General features: G+C 58.5%; 3 protein-coding genes across 3 annotated transcripts; 1 reads left to right on the top strand and 2 right to left on the bottom strand.

Moving 5' to 3' along the window:
• Window positions 1-399: 399 nt before the first annotated feature.
• BESB_049570 (uncharacterized protein) lies at window positions 400-7,654 on the bottom strand (the record flags this gene model as incomplete). Its single annotated transcript, XM_029363408.1, has 5 exons — window positions 400-1,927; window positions 2,401-2,546; window positions 2,937-3,017; window positions 3,598-3,657; window positions 3,986-7,654. The coding sequence occupies 5 exons, from the start codon at window positions 7,652-7,654 to the stop codon at window positions 400-402; spliced, it is 5,484 nt and encodes a 1,827-aa protein (XP_029220774.1).
• Window positions 7,655-10,256: 2,602 nt separating this feature from the next.
• Window positions 10,257-14,335, top strand: BESB_049560 (uncharacterized protein; the record flags this gene model as incomplete). The annotated part of the gene is made up of 6 exons (XM_029363407.1): window positions 10,257-10,519; window positions 10,892-11,423; window positions 11,903-12,259; window positions 12,590-12,795; window positions 12,984-13,542; window positions 14,207-14,335. The coding sequence occupies 6 exons, from the start codon at window positions 10,257-10,259 to the stop codon at window positions 14,333-14,335; spliced, it is 2,046 nt and encodes a 681-aa protein (XP_029220773.1).
• A 1,740-nt stretch (window positions 14,336-16,075) lies between these two features.
• BESB_049550 (uncharacterized protein) lies at window positions 16,076-21,021 on the bottom strand (the record flags this gene model as incomplete). Its single annotated transcript, XM_029363406.1, has 3 exons — window positions 16,076-18,094; window positions 18,256-19,119; window positions 19,618-21,021. 3 exons carry the CDS (start codon window positions 21,019-21,021, stop codon window positions 16,076-16,078), a joined length of 4,287 nt encoding a protein of 1,428 aa, XP_029220772.1.
• Window positions 21,022-21,707: the final 686 nt, after the last annotated feature.

Raw genomic sequence — 21,707 nt, 5'->3', positions numbered from 1 at the left:
GAATTACAGCAGTCGGTGAAGGAAAGGAGAAAGACGCGATGCGGAGAACCTTAGCTCATCAACATGTGACACAGGCATCACGGGGTCTCGCTGCCATTCACAAAACGTCCCTCCGAGCCACTGGAAGGTGCCCTTATATTCTGCGATCGTGAGAACTTCTCCAGGCCTTGTTGACCATTCTAGAGGACTCCCCGCGGTTGTCCCTTCCTCAAAAACCACCTGCCACTGTTAATGCCTTCTCTACAGCAAATTTTGTTTGAACGCTGCAGCCACGGATTTCGCTCGCGTTTCGGTGGCCCCCCTCCGCGCTCAGTGTCGCCAGCGGCGTCAGGGCAGCTCTTGAAAACAAAATGCAATTGGCGTTGGAGAAAACCCGCTGCCGTGCGGACAAATCCCGTGTCAATGCCGTCCGAGCGGGTATCCGACTGGTGATGTCTCGGCCGGAGCGGAAAAGATACCAAAGATCGACTGCGGCACGCGCGCTTCGTAAGATGGATTCCGCGTGCCCTCTGGAACAGCAGAGAACTGGTCTGCAAGCATCTCGGTATACGGCAACAGCAGCGCCTCCTCGCCAGGGGCCACACACGCGCGCAGCAGAGCGAGCAAAAACAGCAGGAAGGCCTCAACGACCCGCAGGAGCGGTACAGCGTAGCGCTCGCCCAAGTCCTGCTGGCGGGCGACCTGCTGCAATTCCTGCGTCCCTGAGAAAGCTAAAAGGACGCTCCACTCCCCGAAGCGCAGCAGCGCACCCGACATCCACCCTCCAAGGAACGCGTGGTCAATAATCAAGAAGAGAAGCAACAGGAATGCCGCGCGAACTCGCGGAAAAGATCTGCGGCTCCTTTGCTCAGCGGGCACCAGTTGTACGCCCTGCTCCTGGCACTGGTAAGCCATGGTACCCGCGGCCGTCTCTCCAATTTCTGCCTCTTCCAGCCCGGATGAGCCCTCGATCTTTGGTTCGCCTGTGGAGGCCGCTGGGAGAATTAGGCACGCGGGACACGCTTTGGGTGGCACCATGAGGAGGAGGGGGTCATGGAAGTCGTCGCGTCCATCCTCTCTGCCATCCCCCGGCGCCCCCGCGGGGACATGCGACTTTACGAGCAGCATCGCAGCGCCCTGTTGCTGATCTAGAGGCAACGCCCCCAGAAGTTCCTCCTGGAGCGACTGCTGCTTCTGTATGTCCGTCGCGCCTCTGCTGCGGTCGGTTAATCGGGCCAACAGTCCCGCTCGCTCTCTGGTCTGCGCGTCGCCGTCCTCCCTCAACAGGCAGCCGCGCGTCGTTCCGCAAATCCCACCAACCGACGCCGCGCTCGCCGACGTACCTGCGCGTCCTCTCTCGCCGCTGCTGGGGTCTTCGTCGCAGTTCTCCTTCACTAGTCTATCAAGCGCCTCCCGCGACGGAGACGGTCCCCGAGGAGACAGGGGCCGGGCGCCTCGAGAGGCCGCCGCAAGGATCAGGCTTCTTCGGCTCGTCATAAAGAGGCCTTTGCTCTTCAGCGTGTAGCCGCTCGCGCCGCTATCGCTCCTGGAAAGCGCCCAATGCGCGAAGTCGACTCCCTTCGAATGCCGCGACTCACGGAGGCCCATCCCGTCGCCGGCGCGGTCGCGGCTCCAGCCTCCGACCAAACCCCTCGTGGAAAAGACCTCCTCGTCGGCGCAGAGCGACCTTCGCCGCCTGCGCAACTTGAAGTCGGAGAAGACGGGTGTCGACAGAGAGGAGACCAAGCGCGCATCGCAGCTTCCCAGAAGCTCCCCGACCCCTGCAGACAGACGGCCCGATGCAGTGTCGCTTTTGTTCAACGCAGAATCCTTTGATGCATGCTCGCTCCGGTTCCACTGCGACAGTGACGGCTCTCTCTCCAACTGGCGACTTTGAAGCGGCGCACCTCGCAGCTGCGCTTGGAGCCGTTCCAACTGAGACCCGCGCCTGAGACACAAGAACACGAGCATAAGTCTCAGCCTTTCAATAAAGAGGGAGGAACGTCGTGCTGATTTCCCCTCTGACCCCACAGCCGAGCCCCCCCCCCCCCCCCCCCCCCCCCCCGCCGCCCCCCCCTGTGACTTGTGAAGACGTCCTGGAAGGCGTCTAACTCCTCGACTGCCGTCCCTCCGCGGCCTTTGAGTAGGGAATCGTCTCTAGACACGGCGAGCCAACTGGCCCTCCAGTTACACCGTTTTTCGAATCAAATTGCCAAACAGCTTGGCTTCGCGTGATTGGCGCCCTCGAAACAGCTGCAAGCTTACTACGTGGGCCAAAAATTCGTCTCACGTCTCGCGTAGGTCGACCGAAAGTCATGAGACGCGCGATCCTACTCGCATGCAGCAGAGGGTCCGTCCACCACTGGCGCTGACGGGGATCTGAAAAACACGACGACCCTGAGACTGAGAAAAAGAACGTACCTCTGGTAGTCTCGAAGGAGCGAGGCATACTGCTTGTTCAGCGCATCAACTTCTCCCTCGTGCTGAAGGCGCTGCTCCCTCTGCGTCTCGTGGAGCGTCCGCCGAAGCGCCTCTTGCTTCTCCAGGGCTTGCCGCAGTTCGGCCCTCTGCAGCATTCCCCAGACAAAGACCAACACGAAAACAACTGAAACCAACTTTTGCGGCCACGCAGGCCAGCTCTGCCCTCACGCGCAGTCGGCGGTTCGCGTCACCCGAGGAACAAGCCGTCAATCTTTCCGCAGACGCATGCGTCAAGCTCGCGGCTTAGATGGAGCACACGCTACTCTCCCAAGAAACGTACCCATCGAAAGGGTACATGCACAGACGGACCTATGCATGCTCTAAAAGTGCAGATTTACGTGCACTGCATACGTATGTACATACATATATGTAAATGCATATATATACTTGGGGAGACGCATGCGCGATACTTCCAGAGTTGCAGGCCACGTGCAGCTCGAGCGACTGTGCCAGGGCGTAGGTGGCGACGCACTCACCTTCATGGCGAGCTGCTCAGTCAGCTGCTTGCTTTGACTTTCTTCTTCTTCCACGCGTTTCGCCGCCTCGGCCATTGCCTCCTGACGCCGAAAAAACCAAGGCGTGTAGAGAAGTCATTTCAACTAGTCTAGGGTTCGGTGTGTCTCCTATGTCCTCCAGCGTTTGTCACTACATCGCCGTGACAGCCCGGCACCAGGGACTTGCGTTGCGTTTGCGAACGCAGCCGTGAAGTTCGCAGCCACTTCGCATCATGCAAATCTCAAGCCATCGCGAATCCCCCAGACACAACTTCTCTGTGACACCCAAAGGAAAATTCGAGACATGCCTCCCCAGCAGCTCCTCTGTTCTGGGGGCCATGCACATGAGGAGGCTCGCCGAAACCGGAAGTTAAAAAAAACCCTCTGCAGCAGACCGCCAACAGTCAGCGTACGCATGTTTACAGGTCGCGGCCTCCGTCTACACGAGGCGCCCAGAGTGTACTGCATCCGTTCCGTTAGCGGGCCTCTTGCCCCGACAGGGTCTGTCCGGGGCACTAAGCAATTGGACCACGAATTTCTTTTTCTGGCTGAACGGCCGCATCGGTCGCTGCAGCGGCTACGCGAGCGCCACAGAGGAGCTTCACGCCGCAGAGAGAGGATGAGAGAAAAGACGGGGACGTACCTTTGCGCGCGCTTCGAGATCTTGGAACCGTTCGCGAACCAGTGCAACCTCGGTTTTGTACTGCAGAGAAAGACACACATGCGATGCAGCCGACTTGCGCTGACATCTCTTTGAAAACGCCGCCACCCCGAGCGGCGTTCCAGCCGGGGTCTGTCTCTCCTCTCGGCACACGCGGGGCGAAAAGACATCCACAGTTCTGTCACGGCTCGAGAAGCAAGCTACGTGTAGTATGGGATGATGTTGCAGACGGCCATCGCGCAGGCCTGCGGCGAAGCCCTGCGCCTGGCGTGCGCCGGCAAAACTTCCGACGGGATGCGCTCTTCAACTGCCCGACCTCCACTCGTTTTTTCTGCTTTCGCGCCGCGACATTTCTTTCCGGTTTGCTTACAAACTCCTTCTCTCCCTGTTCGCGCTTAAGCACTTGGCCTAGAAGATAAGCAACCGAGAGGTAGAAGTCCGCCATGGACTGCACGGCGAACCCAACGCTTGCTCCCGCCCGCTTCTCAGCAGCCTCCACCTCGTCAGTTTCCTTCTCGCTGGGCGACGCGGCGACCAGCGTCAACCCAAATGGCCACGTCGCCCTTCGCTGACCGCGAGGCACGCCATCCTCATCGCCCGCCAAGCGTCTTGCTGCCGCCGCCGCCGCACTGTCAGACTCGCTCTTCTTGCTGCAAGATCCCTTCTCGTCTTGGATTTTGCGTCGCGCGCCTCGAGCATCGCCTGTGGAGGCGTCCGCAGCCCTCCCCGCCGTGATCCACGCTCCAGAGAGGAGGGTCGGCAAGGCCGGACTGTCTGAAGCCTCAGTTCGCTGCATGCTCGGATTCCACCCAGTCTCCACCCTACACGACCCAGCAGTCCCCGCGTGGGCAAATCCGTTCGACTCTGCGGCGTGTGGCTGGGCGTCCTTCGGAGTGCCCGCACTACAAGGGGAGAACGGGAGGAAACCCGGCGGACGCTCGCACGAATCCTCACGCAGAGGAAACGAAGACATAGAGAGAGGCGCAGCGCGGCATTGGCGGCTCTGCCGGTTACAGACGGGGCGAGGCTGCTCAGGAGACGGAAGAGAAGCGAGCGGCTGCGCCACAAGCGCCGAGTGAAGGAATTTAAAGGCCAGAAGCTTACTATGGTGGACGAGATCTTCCAGCGCATCAAGCCCCTCACCTAGAGACTGTATGTACACCCGCTGCTGCCTGCGTTTGGTTTTTCTCGCGGGGCGAATTCGTGTCCGCCCTGTCTCTTCTCGACTGTTTCCAGCACGACTCCGTGCAGAAGAAAGGTAACCCATTCCGTTTTCCCGCTCCACCTCCTCGCCCCAGACTGCATACGGTTGGTCCTCGCCGTCTGTCTCTTCGTCATCGCTCGATTGCAGTTCTTCGCGGAGAACGCCCGCAAAATCCCTCAAACCCGGCGCCAGCCATTGCCTCGCGAACGACTCCTGTTCCTTCTCTTCAGCAGATCTCCCCCCGCGCAACTCGTCCGCCGATTCCGCAAGGGCGGCGGAAAGCCAAAAAGACGCGCTCATTCGCGAGCCATGGAGGAAGGCGGACGGGAGGGCGCAGGTGTACGTACACCTGGGCGTCCACGCTCTGTGCCGAAGGCTGCGTAAGCAAAGACTAGGGTATGTGCGTGGCGCAGTCCCCATCGAAGAGAACATCGTGGGCGTGACAGCATCTTCACACGACGCATCCTCGTCTGATCTCCCCCCTTTTCGCGCTGGCGTCGTTACACGCCAGGCGACGCGCGCAGACACGGCGGTTGTCTTTGTGTCTTCATACGGAGAAATCCACTCCGTCGCCCCTGCCACTTCTCCCACATCTTCCACCGTGGCCCCGGCCAGCGGCACTTCCACGCCTAGCGCCGCCCCCTCCTCGAGCGCTCCATTTCTCTCTCCTCTCTCTGCTGCCTCTCCTTCGTGCGCGTCCCGCTCGTTGCCCTCTCGGCTAACGCCATAGTCGTCCCGCTGCTGCCACGCCCGCAGGCCCGCGGCCTCCGCAGGTGCCTTGGCGTCACGCCTCTCCTCTGTCGCCTCGGCGGCGCGCCCTTCTTTCCGCGGCGAGGCACACGTCTCGGTCTGCAGCCGAAGCTTCGCACCGCCGCCGGGCGACCCAGTGGAGACCGCCGCGTCCTCATCAGCGCCAGGGAGAGCTGGAAGAGCCGCGCAGGGGGAGCGGTCGATCAGCGGGCCCGCGCGTTCCAGCAGCGCCGCGGACGCCCGCGAGTTCTCTTCGGCGAACGCACACGCGGCCAGCGAATTGGCGATGACAGCCGAAATGTCTGTCAGAGCGAGCGGAGGAGCCTGGCCAGCGCGGCTGCCCTCGGGGCAGGGGGCCTCCTCTGCGGCGCCTGCGAGGCCGCGGAGGTATGCGGCGTCGAGCAGCTCTGCACGCGAACGACCAGGCAGCCCTTTCACGCGGGAAAGAGCCGCCTTCGTCTGCAAAATCGTCTGCGAAGAGACCTGCGCCAGGAAGAAAAAGTGTGGAGAGCGCTGGCCTGCGGAGGCGGCTGAAGGGGGCGGGACGTGGTAGTCGCGGCGGTAAGTCGGGTCGCACGCAGGCCCTCCACGAAAGGACGCGCCAGGGTCCGCGCCTGCCGCGCGCAGCCTCCTCGACTCTTCGCCCTCGCCCACTGGCGCAGCCGGATCTTTGCCACTCTCTTCGTCCTCTGCGTGGCTCCGCTGGTGGCTGTGCATTCGAGTTCTGCACTGTGTTGCGTTGGCTCGCTCTGCACTCGAGCGAGTTCCCTCGCTCGATTCCGGCTGCATTCGAGATGCTGCCTCGTCCGCCAACTCGCAAGTATCCGCCGGCGCCGCCTCGCCCTCAGCACAGCCCCTGCACTTCGTCTCTGCATCCTCATCGCGTCTGTTGCCGCATTGTCCTTCAGCCCCATTCAGCTCTGCGTATTCTCCCTCTTGCTCCCCCCCCGTGAGTGGGTGGCGGCCGTTTGCCACGCTCAAACCGGAGGCGTGCGTCGCCGCTGAGACGAAGTCATTCCGTAGGCCTTTTCGCGGGCCCTCGGCCGCGTGAGAGGAGATGACATCGCTGCGTTCCCGGCGCGCCGTTTCCTCCCATCCGTACCAATGCGTTTCACGAGGCGACGGCGACGCGTAGAGGCGCGGCTGCCGCGTCTCGGACTCCGGAGAGCTGGACGCCGAATCCAGGAGGTTTGCGAGGGTCCGGGCGCCGGCCTCGCTCGCAGAGATATCGGGGGCGCAGACGTTGAAGGCGGCCGCTCGCGGCGCCCATTTTGTCAAGTTTTCCATCGAGACGCTTTTGGCTCGCCTCTCCGATGAGGGAGTGGAACGCGAGCCGAAACTCCAGCACCCCTCTGCGCTGCGTCGCCCGCCGCGGGCCTCTTCCAGATTCGCCGACAGCGAGCGAGGGAGCAGGCACCCCTCGGCGGCCTCGCCGTTCCCTCGCGCGGGCAAGCGAGGTGAGTCGGCGGCTATCTCTCCCAAGTGTCGTTGCGAGACGGCGGGGCTGAGGACGTTCGCAGAAAAGCGAAGGACGGGGCGGGAAGCGGCAGCCGCGGAGGAAAGAGGTTGAGGCGAGGCAGTAGACTCTAGCGGCTCCAGGAGGCGGGTGCTGCTCGAGGCAGCGTTTGGTGGACTCCCCTTCCCCTCGCGCGCTTCAGGGAAGGGCCTCTGAACGGCAGAGGCTGAAGCGGCGCCTGTGTCCTCCTCCCATCCTGAATCATCCGCAGCCGCGGAGTCCTGGCTGCCGGTTTTTTGCTGCAAGGAGTCGAGTGCAGGACCTCGACGAAGTGACAGAGAGCCCCACGAGTAGGGAGGACTGGAGGACGGAGGGTTCGCTGAAACCAAGCGCCGCGGGAACGACGGCGAAAATGTTAACTGGCTCTGCGTCCGCTCGTCTGACCGCCAGTCCCCTCTCCTATGTGCGGCGGAGGCGCTGAAAACCCTTCGCGCTGGGGCCTCGAGGGTTCCTGCAAGATGACGTCTCGCGCCAGGCGCGAAGGCTCGCGACGCCGAAAAAAGAAAACGGCCGCTCCCCCCCTCCGGAACCGGACTTTCAGGCACCGCGGTCGAAGCGGACACAGCCATGGGGCGAAGGGAGAATAATCTATCACGCCCTCTTAGCAGGTTTCTTCGGTTTCTTCAGCAGAAATTTCCCAGGTCATGCGCGTGGCCGCCCGCGCGGGCGTGCCGCTGGTGGCGCGGCTCTTCTGCTCCGCAGAAATTTGGCTCAGATGCACACGTTTCCCTCCCCCGAGCCGCAGCGAGCGCTGCCAAACTAGAGAGGCATTCACAGCCGTGTCGCCGAAGAAGAGCGAGTTTGATTTCCCCAAACGTAGCTAATTGGCGAGTCGGTCTAGACGCAAACACGTGTCCCCGGGACAAGCTGCTCGCGCGCACACCGAGAGAAAGCCGTTCCAACCCGTGCCAACGCGTGGGTCGCTTCGGCCAGAAACCCGAGAAAAACCCCTAACAAGCCCTGCTCTTGGTCAGAAATTCAGAATAATGACGCGCGCAGAACGTGTGGAACAGCTGCGCCAGGCAGGGAGGGAGTCCCTTAGGATACCGAGCCTTCACAAACCAGCATCGAAGGAAGAGGTGAGGACAAAAACACCGAAGCGCCGTCCTCTGCCCGGTAAGCCACGAATTCAGCAAGTTAAATAAAAGAGTCAAGAAGCTGTAGAGACCAGAAAGTACAGCTAGCGCAACGTTTTTTGCCAGAGGAAATAGAATCGAATAGACCTCTCGCGTAGGAGGCCGAGCGCAGGGCATGCAAGGACTCCGGTCCGCCTCTCGCACGCTCTCTTCGGTTTTCGAGCTAGTGAATTCGAAAGCACAGCGCCCTGTGTGCTGTGGCAGTGCCTGCCATGAATTTGCGAACTATTCCACTATGCAGGGCTTTTCTCCCTCACAAAAGAAGGCAACAGAAGCTGTGTACACAATTGGATCTCGGTGAGCACACCCTCGCCGATACCAAACAGGTCACCTTTCCGCTTTTGCGCGCAGCAAACGCTCTGCAACCCAGCGAAGCCTTTGCCTAGCCTGACGTGTTCGCCGGCATGTTGCCTCTAGGCCAGACGAGGCTTTGCGCGACTTTTGGCGGTCTGATTTCGCTTTTGCTGAGAGGGCTCAGAGCCTCAGCCCTTGGGGATGGCAGACAGAAATCCGTCTTCAGAGGAGACGAGCACATAGCGACCTAGTGTGTCAGCACACCAGCGAAATCCGGCCGGTTGCGCTGGGAGTTTACGCAGCCACGGAACTTTGCTCGCGAACCTGTCCGCAGCTCTCAGTGACAGCTTACTGAAATCTGTTCTACGCGAATACCCCTTATATGCTATGTGGACTACTTTGTGGTCAACTGCTCTAGAATTGCACCGCGGATCCGTGCGAAAAAAGAGACTCGTAAGACAAGAACAGGCCCAGTTTTGCGCTGGATTGCATTCGCGCTTTGCGAATCGACAGAGGACGGTGACTGCCACCCCGCCCACGCTACCGTTGACGGGACCAAAACCTGTCTCAAAAACGCTTTACCGCTCGACAATGTATTCCTTTCTCAGATGTACAGGCATACAATGAGTTTGTTTTGAAGAGGGAGCACGAAGGGTGCTCCGTATGTGTCATTCACCACGGGCATTTCGCGGCCCCGGCTTCGCCCCCCGGCGGAGCGATTGCGGACATCCCACATTTCGAGTGAGGCCTCCGGACGATAGAGTTTGCGTACGTATGAACTTACCTGACGTCTTTCCGCGTGCCAGTAGCTGGACGTTCGGCATTTCTCTCTCATTTTGACCTCGTCTCGATAGGAAAACTAGGGGCTGCGTTTATCGAGCCGGCTGTGTCTTGAGTCGTGGGGTCCACACAGGCACACTGGCAAATATTTTTCCAGGGTTGTCCTCTAAGAACGCCTTCTTTTTCCGAAAAGAGGTACCCGCCTCTTTCTTTCATGTTTTCTGAGGACGAATTATTGCGTCTCCGTAGTCAAAGCAGTCCGTCGGTGTTTTCATCTCGGAATCCCTTCGTGCGCACGGCTCAGGCATCGAGCACGACGAGACACCGACGCCGGGTTTTGTTTTCATTGTCTTCTATTTGAACCCGGGTGCTGCGGAATTCTCGCACGCGATTATCGCTAGCTGCTGAGTTGATTTTCTGTTTTCCCATTCTGTGGGCTGGGAGTGAATATCTGCCACGCCAAGCCCGACGAGCTGCGCGCGCCTCGCAGGGGTGTGCCGCCGCGGCCGGAAGGCATGCTTACGCTCTCTTAACACCAAATCCCGCGGATCGAGTAAGCTCAGATAAGTGCTGAGTCTCTTACTCCGCGGCAGAAGGTCTCCGCAGGGGGTTTGTACTTTTTTATCCGGTCGTCGTTTCTCGGCTCTGGAGGGCCCGCCGAACTCGATCGCGGCGGGCCTGTCTCTTCACGCTCAAAGGCGGACTCGAGGGGAAGCGCCGCCGTTTTGTCACGGAGTTCCACTTCTGTGGAGTTCTTTTGAAGCCAAGAAGGCGTCTGGATGCTCTGGAGCCAGCCGACGTCGGCTCTTTGCGCCCGCAGTCTTCCATGTGCTGGGCGCCCTGCTAACCTCCACAGTGCCGACGCGCTCGGCGTTTCCCCCCGTCTGCTTTTTGAAACCCCTAGGGGCCCGCGCTGCCTGGCGGCTTTTTGTCACTGCTTCTCACGAAGGAAGCTGGAAGAATGAGTGGGAGACCCAGCCGCGAAGTGAACGGGCGAGCGCCTTCGCCGAGCTCCGCGTCGAGCAGCCGGCAGGCCTCCGCGCCTCCACTGCGTGGGCCCAAGGCAGAACCTGCGAATGGCGGCCAGCAACCACGTAAGAAGGAACACGCTGCGGCGGACTGCCACTATGTGAGGCTTTTCATAAGCATCCAGATACCGTTCCGTGTTGCAAATACAGCCTGGAAGAAGGCTGTGCGGTCGGAACCGGCCCTTCAAGGGGAGTCGTAAGTCGTAATTCCTTCCATCTCTTTCCTGTTAAAAACTGCCAGACGGGCGCTTGACTTCTGTGGTGTCCCCTAACTGTTTAGATTCATGTGCATAAATTGGTAATGCGAACAGCATGTCATTCCAGAGTACCCTGTCCTCCCCCCTCCCCTGCCCCCCCCGGGTTGTATGCAGCTCCGGTGTACGTGCACGGAAGCAAAATCGGCTATCAAGGGTCTCCATAACCGCCTGCAGCCCCGCCCCCCTCCATCCTCCACCCCCCGTCAAGTCTGACTGTTGATATTTTTCTCCGGGTGACCGAGTAACTCGTTTGCTGAGTCGCTATAGCAGTAGAGGCTCTCCTGCGCGTGTGCTGCCGTTTCTTTTTTCAGCCGTATGCGTGTCTCGATTTCTTCAGTGCCCCGTCGCGTTATCTGGCGTGTTGTCGCTGCAGTTGCCCTGCGGGCTGTGTCGTCCACCGCCTCGTTTGTCGCCCTTCAGCGCCGGCAGCAGCAGCTTCTCGGCTCCGCGTCCGCGGGCCCTCCAGGCCTCGATCCTACCACGCACGGCCGCACAGCGCCGTTTTTGCCCTCGTTTGCTCCTTCGGCGACCCCTTCGCCTGCGTCGCTCAGTCGCAGCACGCGGCCGAACTCGCTGACGCCGTCTCCGCGGTCAGTGGGGCCTGCGGGCGAGGCAGCGCCCGTCTCGGGGGAGTCGGGCCTCGCAGGGAAGTCCAAACTCGAAGACGGCGGGCGAGCCGCCTGCGCAGCGCGGAAGTTCGTCCCCAACCTCGGCAGAGGCGGGTCGGTTGCCGCAGTAAAGAAGGAGAAGCTCGCGGACATCGACCGCTGCAACAGCGACCTCAGCGCCATGGTTTTGCGGTCGCTGCAAAACAGTGAATCCAAGAAGCTCGGACAGGAAAAGGTAAAATGGTAGAACGAAGTTACCCTACCCTCCGGACAAAGCAGGCAGTGAGGACATAAAGATCACAGCTAGGCCCCCACTCGACATATCCGAGAGGCGCCCTGCGATCGGCGTCCTCCGGCATCGGGGGACGCCCACGCACAATCGGTCGACCGGTCAATCGGCGCAGGCAGAGGTCTCCTTCCAGGGTGGGATTGCTTAGACCACGTGCCCTGGAGCTAGTTTTCTTCGATAGGTGGGTTATTCCCCGACAACGGGACCGTATTGGCTCGGTGAACTAGGGTCACGTTTTGCCAAACTACATTTCCATTTCCTCCAGAGCGTGGTAAAGTGTCACCGATGCCTCGCTCCCCCTCCGCGTGGCTCTCTCCCTCATGGTTGCCTATCTGTTGCAAGATTTCTTTATGCGGCGGCGTTAGACAGCCGGCAACGAAGTTATGCGTCGCCCTCTGCACTGCGAGCGGATTTGCTGTTTTCAGCCCTTCGACTTGGCGGGTCGGGGCGGTCAGCCCCCTGCGGCGCCCCCCCCCGGCTACCCCGGAGGGTCGGCGACGCCCCCGTTTGCGAAGGCCGGCGCGAGGCGGCCGCTGCATCTGGCGTCGCCCGCGGCGATCCGAGAGAGCAATCTGCGGCTACTGCAGCAGCACCAGAAGGACAGCAAGAAGACCGGCAAAAAGTCCCGACGCCTCATGGAGCTGTCGTGGAGTGGCGCGGAGAACGACGACCGGGACGCGTCATGCATGAGTCCGCGCGGATTGTACACGCCCGTCAGTCTGCCCTTTGTCGTTAGAGAGGACGACGAGGACGTGCAAGAGGGAGGCCATAAAAGAAGAGAGGTAACTTGAGCGAACAGCGTGAGAAACTTGGGATCGTCCTTTTTCAAAGGCCGCGTAGTGCGGATTCACCGTGTTTTTCTGGGCTAGGGCGGGCGGCCGTAGTCTTCACGCCGAAGCGGCGGGCTTAAAAGTGTTGTTGTGCAGCTCCCACAGCGTTCTACTTGATCTCCTCGCGTGGCGTGTCTCGCTCGCCTTCGCAGCGCCTGGCGTACCGTCTCGTTGCCTAGACACTGTGCACATACCCTTTAGGGTGCTGGTTGCTGTCTTGTCGTGCTTCTGCTTCTGTCCATGGCTTCTTGTATGTCTCTGTGCGTCCCTCGGCTTGCGCAGGTGGCCCTGGCAGATCTTATGGGCGAGCGCGAGGCGGAGGACGGCAGCACGGGGGTGCGCCGGAAGCGACCCTCTGCGCGGCACGTGGAGGAAGCGAACCGCTTTGCAGCAGGCCTTCTTCTGGTCGACGAGGAAGGCGAAGAAAGAGGCGAGAAGGCTCGCGCGGACACGTGGGATCTAGCCGATGACGACGACGGCCGGGGCACGTAAGTGGCGGCGGCGGCCGTCAGGGACTCCTCGCGGAGAGCGAAGTTTCATGTATTTTGTGCTGCTCCTAACGCAGATAGACCTCGAGGTGCCAAAGAGGGCTGTTTGCCAAGACAGGGAAGACCGGAAATTTGAGCAAACGCCACGCGGTGTGTTGCCTCACTGTGCCCTATGTCACTCGTCGCAGAGACTTCCTGCACATCTGCTTCCCGTTTCTGTTCCCGCCGATGGACCGCCAGGCGATGGAAGAGGAGCGCCTGGCGCGTGAGGCTGAACGCGAGGCGCGGCGAAGCGTCGAACCCGCCGCCGACGGGGGAGGAGACGATGTCTATGGGAGCAAGGCGGATGACGGCAAAGAGGGATCCGGCGAAGCAGCGGGCAAGGCAAGCGGCCGGGGTGCGGGGGGCGCCAAGAGTCGCGCCAAAGCCAGCCCGCCCCTGAGGCCCTTAGGGCCCTCGCCGCCGCTGCCGCTACCGTCTTTGCCTGAGGGCAGGATCGGCAAGCTGCTTGTGCACCGCAGCGGGCGCGTCGAGCTCCGCCTCCTCTGTGCCGCGCCCAAAAGCGACGACCAGGGAGCAGTGGGAGGAGGAGGCGTCGGTGCGGAAGCCACCCGGAGTGGCCGCGAGGCGACGCAGTCGGAGGGGACACGGGGGGCGCCACAGGAAGCCCCTACGAAGCAGTTGCCAGTCGAAGACGCGGGCGTCTGCTTCGAGGTCAATGTAGGATCGGAGTGCACCTTTGCGCAGGTAGACTCGCGGGCGATGCATGCAGCAGGAACAGGCATGTCTGCCGTGCGCATGTTCTGCTACGACAGCATTCGATGTCCGTTGTGGCCGAATAGAGAAGCTTCGCATGGAGGTCCGCGGTTACCAGGCGGGCGGTAGCGGCAGTGTACGCTTTCGGCATGTGGACCGGAGTGGAGACTACGTGGTGTGTGATGGTGTGGCTTCGGTGCTTCGAAGATATATGCTTCTAAACGAGTGCAGACGCTGCTGCCGCCCACGAGGCGTTGACGGAGGACAGTCGTGGTATTTGGTTTCCTCCCTGTTCGCCGGTCTTTCTCCGCATCTCCGCTGCTGTAGTTTCTGTCGGGGTGTGAGCAGTCTTTACGATGCGTCATTGAACTCGTCATAAATTCACAGGTTTTCGACTTAGGTCATGGCAGCGACCGGGAACTGTACTTATGCTAGGGGAGAATCGCAGCTTAAAGCCACTTTGGAGATACACCGAAAGTACCCGCCTTCGGGCGGAGCGACCCAGCCAAATTATGGAGTCTCTTTTTCTCTCACGGTGGTAGAGTGGGCATAGTTGCGCGGCTGAATGTGACTTCTCGACGAAGCATGAATGTGGCTTTGTGAATAATTCATGCGCGGACTGAGTAATTTGTGTGTGATGCGTGCCTCTTCGCAGGAGGTTGGATGCCTAGTGGAGGACACCTCCGAGTTCCTTTTCCTGGGAAGATGCAACAAACGCATGGTAATAGCGCCAGACGTCCGCCGGTGCCTTCAGGCTGCCACGATGGGCGGGGTGGGGGCCTAACTCTTTGGCTATACTCCATGGGGCTGGAGTGCACGTGTGAAGGAACACTGGGAATCTAATGAATCTTGAGTTCTCGCAGAGTGGATTCAATAACCGTGCGGTGGGGACGGCGCCGTAGACGAGGACAACCTTGTCCTGCTCTCCCAACGCGCCGCCGGAGCTTTGTTGGCCACCTGGCCATAACTAGATATGCGTCAACGGAGTGATGTTCTCGACGCATGCGCGTTTGACCGAATGCATCCGACAGTCGTTTTCGCTTGGCAGGTGTGTTTGTCGAAAACGCGGAAGCAACGTGGCCAGTAGGCCCTTCCAATTGCGAAACGGCGTTGAATGCCAACCGCGCTCCGCGCGCCGCCCAAACCGTCGTTATCGTTCGCCGCTCGCACGCGCGACAGAGCGATCTGCGACGTCTCCATTCCATACGATAGATGGCTTCCCAAACACCAACTGCATATTTAAAGCTTGTCTCCCGAAGGCCACTCTTGCGGATAGGACTGTCGGTATACGACAGTAGACCTCACCCGTTCTGCCAAGCGGACACCTTCATTTATGCAGCGATTGCCTGATTTACCCGTTATATTCCAGCGCGTTGGGTTGCCTGGTCCTGCTTGGCATCAGCAGACTGTGTGCGCTTGAAAGGCTGCTCTCGAGCAGCTTTCCGGCTCTTGTACATGCTTGAGTTGCTAAAGAATGCTTGCATGTGCGAAACGACCATGCACATACGCAGACGGTTTACACCTGAACCCTGAGAATCGTGGCCTGTACCTCCGACGTCACAGGATGCTGGAAGTCACTCACTGAGATGGGGTTGGTCTGAGAAGAACTTAGTACGAGTAGTTAATAGCCTTGCAGTGGTATTTGACGCGTTTTCTCCAGCAGGATCTGATGTGGTGATACTCACCAACCAGCCCGACAGAAGCAGCTGTCTGTAATACTTAGATAGGCGTTCGTTGGTTCAGCAGCAAGTGTCGGCAGCATGTCGTTGTGGTTCCAAGCCAGGCAGCACATCACGCAGGAGAGAGACGATTCATCTACCGAAGCGGCCATACCGATTTCATCGGCCGGAACTACCAAGTTTCGACGCAAGTTAACGGCGATGGTCGCATAGACTGCCACAGGAAAACCTGCGTTCTCCGTCTCCACACAAATCCCGCACAAATAAAACGAAGCTCGCATGCTGTCAGGATTTGCTTCACGGTTACACAGCACTCTTTGTGCATGAATGGTATGACTCCAGGATTCTTCGTAAAATAAGTAACGTGAAATTGTCACGGCACGCACCTACACGGCAACACGCAGACCATTTACCTGCACCCTCAAGAGATAAAGTATCGCGCAAAAACTGCCGATGGGCTGCACGGAGCGGCAGCCTTGTAGGCGCCTGCGGCAAGCTGGTGTTTGGTTATGCACACGAATTCTTTCCACTCGTGTACCTGTACGACCTACGAATAGCGATGCAGCGGGGCGCATGCTTTGCCGCCCCTTGAATGAGGAGAGAAATCGAACAAGAAAGTCTCAGACAGTAGGCAGTGGAGCCGCGCGAAATTTGGTGCTGCGCGACAAAAACGTAGATGTAGAAGCGTCTGAGTCTGCGGGCAGAGGCACAGCCCTCGATGGCATGACCGTCCGGCTCAGTTGGGGGTTGTCGCAGTTGTTCTCCATCTGATGTGTGTTTGCCTGGTGTATGCCTGCCACTTTCACTTTGGTTCAAAAGTTTCTGCAGAGCGCACACTTCCCAATCTATCGGCAAACTGAACGAGGAAGGAGGCGAAAGAAGAAGCCTATCACCCTCCTGTGAAATTCGCGCCTTCGAGAGTCCTTCGTTTCTCGTCTCCATTCAGTTTGCTCTCCGAAGCTTGTGGTTTCTTCGTGGCCTTCACCTCTCTGTCTGACCGAAAACTGGCTGCCGAGCTGGAAGTCTTCGTGAAAGAAGCTCTCATGCAAGTCCTGCGAAGCAGCGGTGCGGTACCGTCTGCGCTCTCGCTTCCCCAGCTGCTCAAGAACTTTTCTTTGTCTTTCCAGGCGTTCGAATCGATCCAATAATATTTCCGTCTTCGCGGCCACGCGAGCAAGGCTCTGCTTCATCTCACTTTCTTTCTTTTTGGCAGCTTTGATTGCGTCTGGTATTCGGCCAGGGGCGCTGCCATAAGCCGCTGCGCCACTGTTCAGTGCCTGTTCCGCTACCACAAACCTGCCGCCACTGCGCCTCACCAGCATGCAAGTTCCCCTGCAGGACGGAGGTGAAGAATCAGTGAAGGGCGCTTCCCAGCCACCGGGTGACGGAAAGATGTTCTCTCCCTCCCACGCTTCGTCGACGGCTGACTGCTCGTCTTCTTGCGGTTGCACGCCTTTAGTTATCTCTCTCTCCTTTCGGTCCGCAGGCGGCAACGAAGGCAACGAGCGAAAGGAACCCTCCGGGGGAGCGAAGATGCGTTCAAACTTTTCTGGCTCTTCGCCTTGATTCTTCATGCTTCTCGATTCGTGCTGCAACCCCCTCTCGCATTCAGACATGGGTACGAAGCTGCTGAGCTGGACTACAGAGACGGTCACAATGGCAGGTACGCTTGCGTTCGGTGCCCTAGCTTCATTCGTCTGTGGTGTATGTGTCGTCCTCTGCATGGGTGCTGTATAGTCTGCGTCACTTTCTTGCACACCGGAACTTGGCCAGACCAGGGGCAATCTTGTTGCTCCTTCAAGATTAGATCCTCCTGCTGCTTGAGTCGCCACTTCGTTTGGTCCTGAGTCACTGCTACCACAAGCCTCCTCTTTTCCGCAGGCCTGCCCGACACTGACCAACTCAGCGGCAGCTGGTGCACCAGTCCGGCCAGACGAGGCGAAGCAGCGCACTGCAGCAGCGTCTTCTCTCCGGAGGCGCTCCCCTTCTTCAATCCAGAGATCTAGCAAGTTTCTCAGGCCTTCAGTGGATGACGCTACTGTCCTTCCCCCGCTCGACGTTGATCGAGTCTCGGGATTATGGTCTTCAATGCTGGAGGTCCGTAGAGATGGGAGAGCCGCAGACAAGATCCGTGAGGAATTTTCGGCGTTCTCGGGCGCTCCCGTCCCTGTTTCTGCCTGAAATGTGTGTGCGTTTGCATGCGTCATTCGCAAGAAAGCGAACGGACAACCTTTTTCATGTGGCGCACGAAGAAACTCGCCTGGATCCTGAAGTGGTGCGTTAAGGAATGCGCGGAGCATTTTTAGGTCCTCCGCATCGCCTGCTTCTTGCTCTCCAGTATCTGTTGCATAGCTGATACCTCTCTCATTTGGCGCCAACCCGCCTTCGGGAGTTCTTCGGCACATTTGTTCCCCTTCGTGAATAAACGCAGAATGGAGAGGCCCAGGAATTTGTGGAACGGGACATGCCCGTGCTGCAATTTCCGGGCTATTAGTGGAAGCTAAGGAGACAAGAGCTGGGCTACAGGCCGGATAAAGAGCGTTCAGTGCGGCCGACATATTTGCTTGCTCGGTAGCATAACATAATGAACTTGGACCTGAACATGGCGTATCTGGAATCAATTTTAGCTGATGTTCTTCACATGAAATCGTCGGCACAAGCCCTGCCACTCTCTGCACGCCAGTTCCCGCTGGATGTTCACTACCGCGCTTGGCATTCTGAGATGGGCGGACTGGAGGCTGTGGTGAAACCCAATGGCCCCGTGCGGAGCAATACATGAACGAAAAGGAGGGCAAACGTCTCTGGCGATTGATGCTGGATGACGGCCGGGACGAGGAATCGCTTGCTGAGAAGCGGTTCCCGACCTGCAGGGGCAACAACAGATCGAAGCCACACCTGGCATGGGGCCCGGTGCGCAGTTGTAAGTGACCATCGGCGGTAGAATTCCAGTTTCTCGCGTTGCACAATGGAAGATACGAGGGGAACGTGCAGTCAGAGGTGACTACCTAGAGGTATAATGGCTCACCTGCCCGATGGACGGTCGGACCTCACACCCCGGTCGTCCTGTTTGCGCGTGTTCGGATGTCCTGCGTTGTAAGGTCTGGCTCAGTTTTTCGGCTGAATTCTCTCCACGCCTACTTTTGCGTTGCCCCGCTGCCTCCGATTCGCCGTTATTGTTCCTCCTTGCCGTATGACGTTCGGAAGGGATCGGGCGTTCCGGCTGGCTTTTCTGGACCGCTCCTAGCTGCGTCGCCCTACGGTGGTCTTCGGTCTTGATGGGGATTCTTATTTGCCCCCCCTTCGTGGCCGGCTCTCTTCCTGTATCCCCGAGAAGTTCCCGTCGGTTGCCAGTCCCGTCTGTGTCCCCCCCTCCACCCTCATCTGAGAGTTTTCGTTTCCCGTCCCCATTTTCCTGATCGGAGACAAGCCTTGAAGGGAAGCTGACAGTTTCGATGTGCCTGCGGCGGGAGGTAAGAGGATTTGTATCCGGACCGCGGAGGGAGATGGAGTATAGCCGGGAGTCAAGCCAGTCGCCTTCCTCAGTTGTCCAGGTCCTGGCGGGTGCCCCCGCCTTTAGGCCGCTGCTCACGCTTTCACAACCTGTGGGTCCAATCCCAAATGCCTCCCAGCTCGCTTCAGGTCTTTTCAGTTCATTCCCGTTGTCATCCACGTTTCTCTGGCATCTGCGACTTCGGCTACATGTGGCCAGAGCCCGCCTCCTTGCTGACGTTAATGCATTGTCTCTTCCCCGGGACTTTCGTTCTGTGTTTCTGCTTTCGTGGTGTTGTCCTTTCCTTCCTTCTTCCACTGAACGGCAGGCGAGTGTATCGGCTACCTCAGTCGTAAATGGCCAACACGCTAAAGTTCGGAGGACCGTACATATTTTCGGCTGAACGCAAGCAAAAAGAAACAACGGCGAGAGAGCATGTGAGTAAGTACTGGACGGTGCCAAGTCACTGCGAATACAAACGCTACATGATGCACTCTTATGCGGATGTCTTGGCAGCGGGATTTAAGCGCAAAGGTGTGTCTGCTCATGAAACCCTACTCTGGAATTCGTAATGTGAATGGTATTGGAGTGGGTAAAAAGCTGAGGAAGAGATCTTGAGGTCAGCAAGTTTTTCTGACGTAGCACGTGTTTGTGTTTGTGGTGTATTCTGTCTAAAAAAATCCGTTTGTCACTGTTGAATGGTTTATCCGTGAGAACGTCTCAGGCGCCCTAATCTGTCTGGCGATATATGCTTGCTTTGTGCATATCGTTGGATTGAGGTGGCGGCGTGAGCTAAGCAGCCCGTGAGATGATCGTGTTGACCTGCCGGCGAGGAAACTGTTCTCGATGGGATCTAACTTTTTCTTCGTGGTCCTCTCTTCCAGCACAGCCGCGTACCCTGGCCTTGCCGAGAGCGCTGAGTTGCGTTGCGGCTGTCGTCACCGTTGCCACGTCTCCTCCATCCTTCTGGGCTTCATCGTGGTACTCTCTCTCCGTCCATGTCTCAGCCTCGAGTATGCCATGCGTCTGGTTCCACATCTCTCTGAGAATATTCGTGGCCAGTCGAGACACGCAAAGGCTTTTCCGACAGACCGAGGCAGACGCATTCGTTCGGCGTGTCCCACCACAGAAGTCACGGGACAGACGCCCCTGATCTTGGTATGCCAGCTTCTCACTGGATGGCAAACCTGTAGATTTGCTGACGCCGATGCGAAGGGGTTCCTCTGTCTGTATTCCTTTGTCCCTTACTTCTGTTCGAACGTGCTTCTCTTCGACAGCAATCCTTCGCATTTTGCTCGTCCGCTCTGCTTTAACGGCTGGTGCGCTCACTGTTGCCCACCGCTCATCATTCTGGAGGTGCCCTGGGTTAGCAAGTGATGGAAAAGATGAGAAAGGCGATGCACAAGGAGAAACGCTTCTCTCCCCTTTTACGGCAGCGGCTTCGGAACGTATCGATGATCTCATCTTGGCCCGTGCAAATAGTTTGGTGACTAAGAATTCCAATCTCTCTTTGTTCGCGTCTCCGTTGGGACTGCCTGATTGTCCTTCACCTCGTCGGCATCCACTCTCTTCGCTGCCGAATAAAACAGAATCGATCGACGGATCGTTGCAGAACGCTTGTAGTGGTCGCGTATTGTTGAAGTGTGGAAAGCTTGCACTGCGAGTGAGAAAGGCGACCAAGGACCCGTCGTCGCCCTCGTATGGTAGGTCACCCCCCGTCTTCTCAATTGCCGGAAGAGAGGCGGAGCGGCAGGGCAACAGTTTATCAGGCGAATCTAAGCAGGTGGCCATGAGCTGGGGCTTTTTGCTTCGATGTTCTTTGTCCCCTTTCGTCTCTGCCTCCGTGTCACTGCTTTGATAAGCGGTGTCTCGGTGTGTTGTTACTCCTCCAGGGACCTGGATGTGCATCAAGTCGTGAGCATGCTGGGAGAGGAGAGCGGTGGTTGTGTGGGTGTCTATTTCCAGGCAAGTGACAGTCCTGCACATGACGCTCGAGCTCCGTCTTGCCGTCCCTCCAGAGTCTACGTGGGACTTCCTCACCTGCATTGGTCCGATAGATTTAGTTGGAGTCGGCTGCTTCCTCTGCTCTATTGGTCTGCTTTCCTTGACCGGTAACCGCTCTCCGTTATTTCGTCTATACTTAGATATACAACTCTCCGTCGCACTCTTGATGTTGGCTTGCGACTTCTGTTTGCAACCGTGGTGAATCAACGGTGGCCCAGCGTTTTTCAGTGCACGTGTAGGTTGCCTCTCAGAATGGGGATGCGCTGTCTGGGTGTGTCGGTGCTGCTTGTCTCTCATCTTGCTTGGGGATGTGGAATTTCTTGCTAAATTCATTGATAGCGAATCTCCTTGGCGCTTGCATTTCAGAGGGGGAAATTGGGGACCAGGTGTCTTGAAAAACTTCGACCGGGAGGGCGGTGTCCAGGGCCGAGCGGCAAATGTTGTACAAGGAGGCGACGCCGGCGGAAGACTGCGTGTGGCGATGATACTCGCGTACCTCTCGTACGGAAGACGCCCGAGCCTCGGCAAGAAGACAGCTCCAGTTTGCGAACACGGAGGCCACGCTCTATTGCTTACTTGCATAAAGTCTTGGGACCGCCAACTGTAATCCAAACTCCTAGAACGCCTTGTGTGAAGTCTTCTGTCTCCCTCCGAGTGGAACCTCCGCGGGCAAGAAACAAAACATCTTTGTCTGACCTCGAACGCATCGCGGATAAAAGGAGTTTCTGCGTGAGAAGAGGCAGAATAGCGAGATATTGATTTGTCCAGTCGCCGAACAGCGATGACGAGTGAAGACAAAGTTGTGGCCTTACCAGGAGAGAGTGGACGCAAGACTCGCACGAACGAAGCAGGCCTCCATAAAAACGGTGGAGCAGAAGACGACTGAGAGCGAGTATGCTCTCCGAACACGCGAGTGAGGGATAATGAAGGAGGCAGTACTCGCGTATTAAAGAGGCCACAGGACTGGGCAGCGGATCTCATTG

This window comes from Besnoitia besnoiti, chromosome III (genome assembly GCF_002563875.1).
Source record: "Besnoitia besnoiti strain Bb-Ger1 chromosome III, whole genome shotgun sequence".
Taxonomy (NCBI): Eukaryota; Apicomplexa; class Conoidasida; order Eucoccidiorida; family Sarcocystidae; genus Besnoitia; species Besnoitia besnoiti.
Note: the sequence above shows the minus strand (reverse complement) of the source record. Positions and strands in the feature narration are given on the sequence as shown.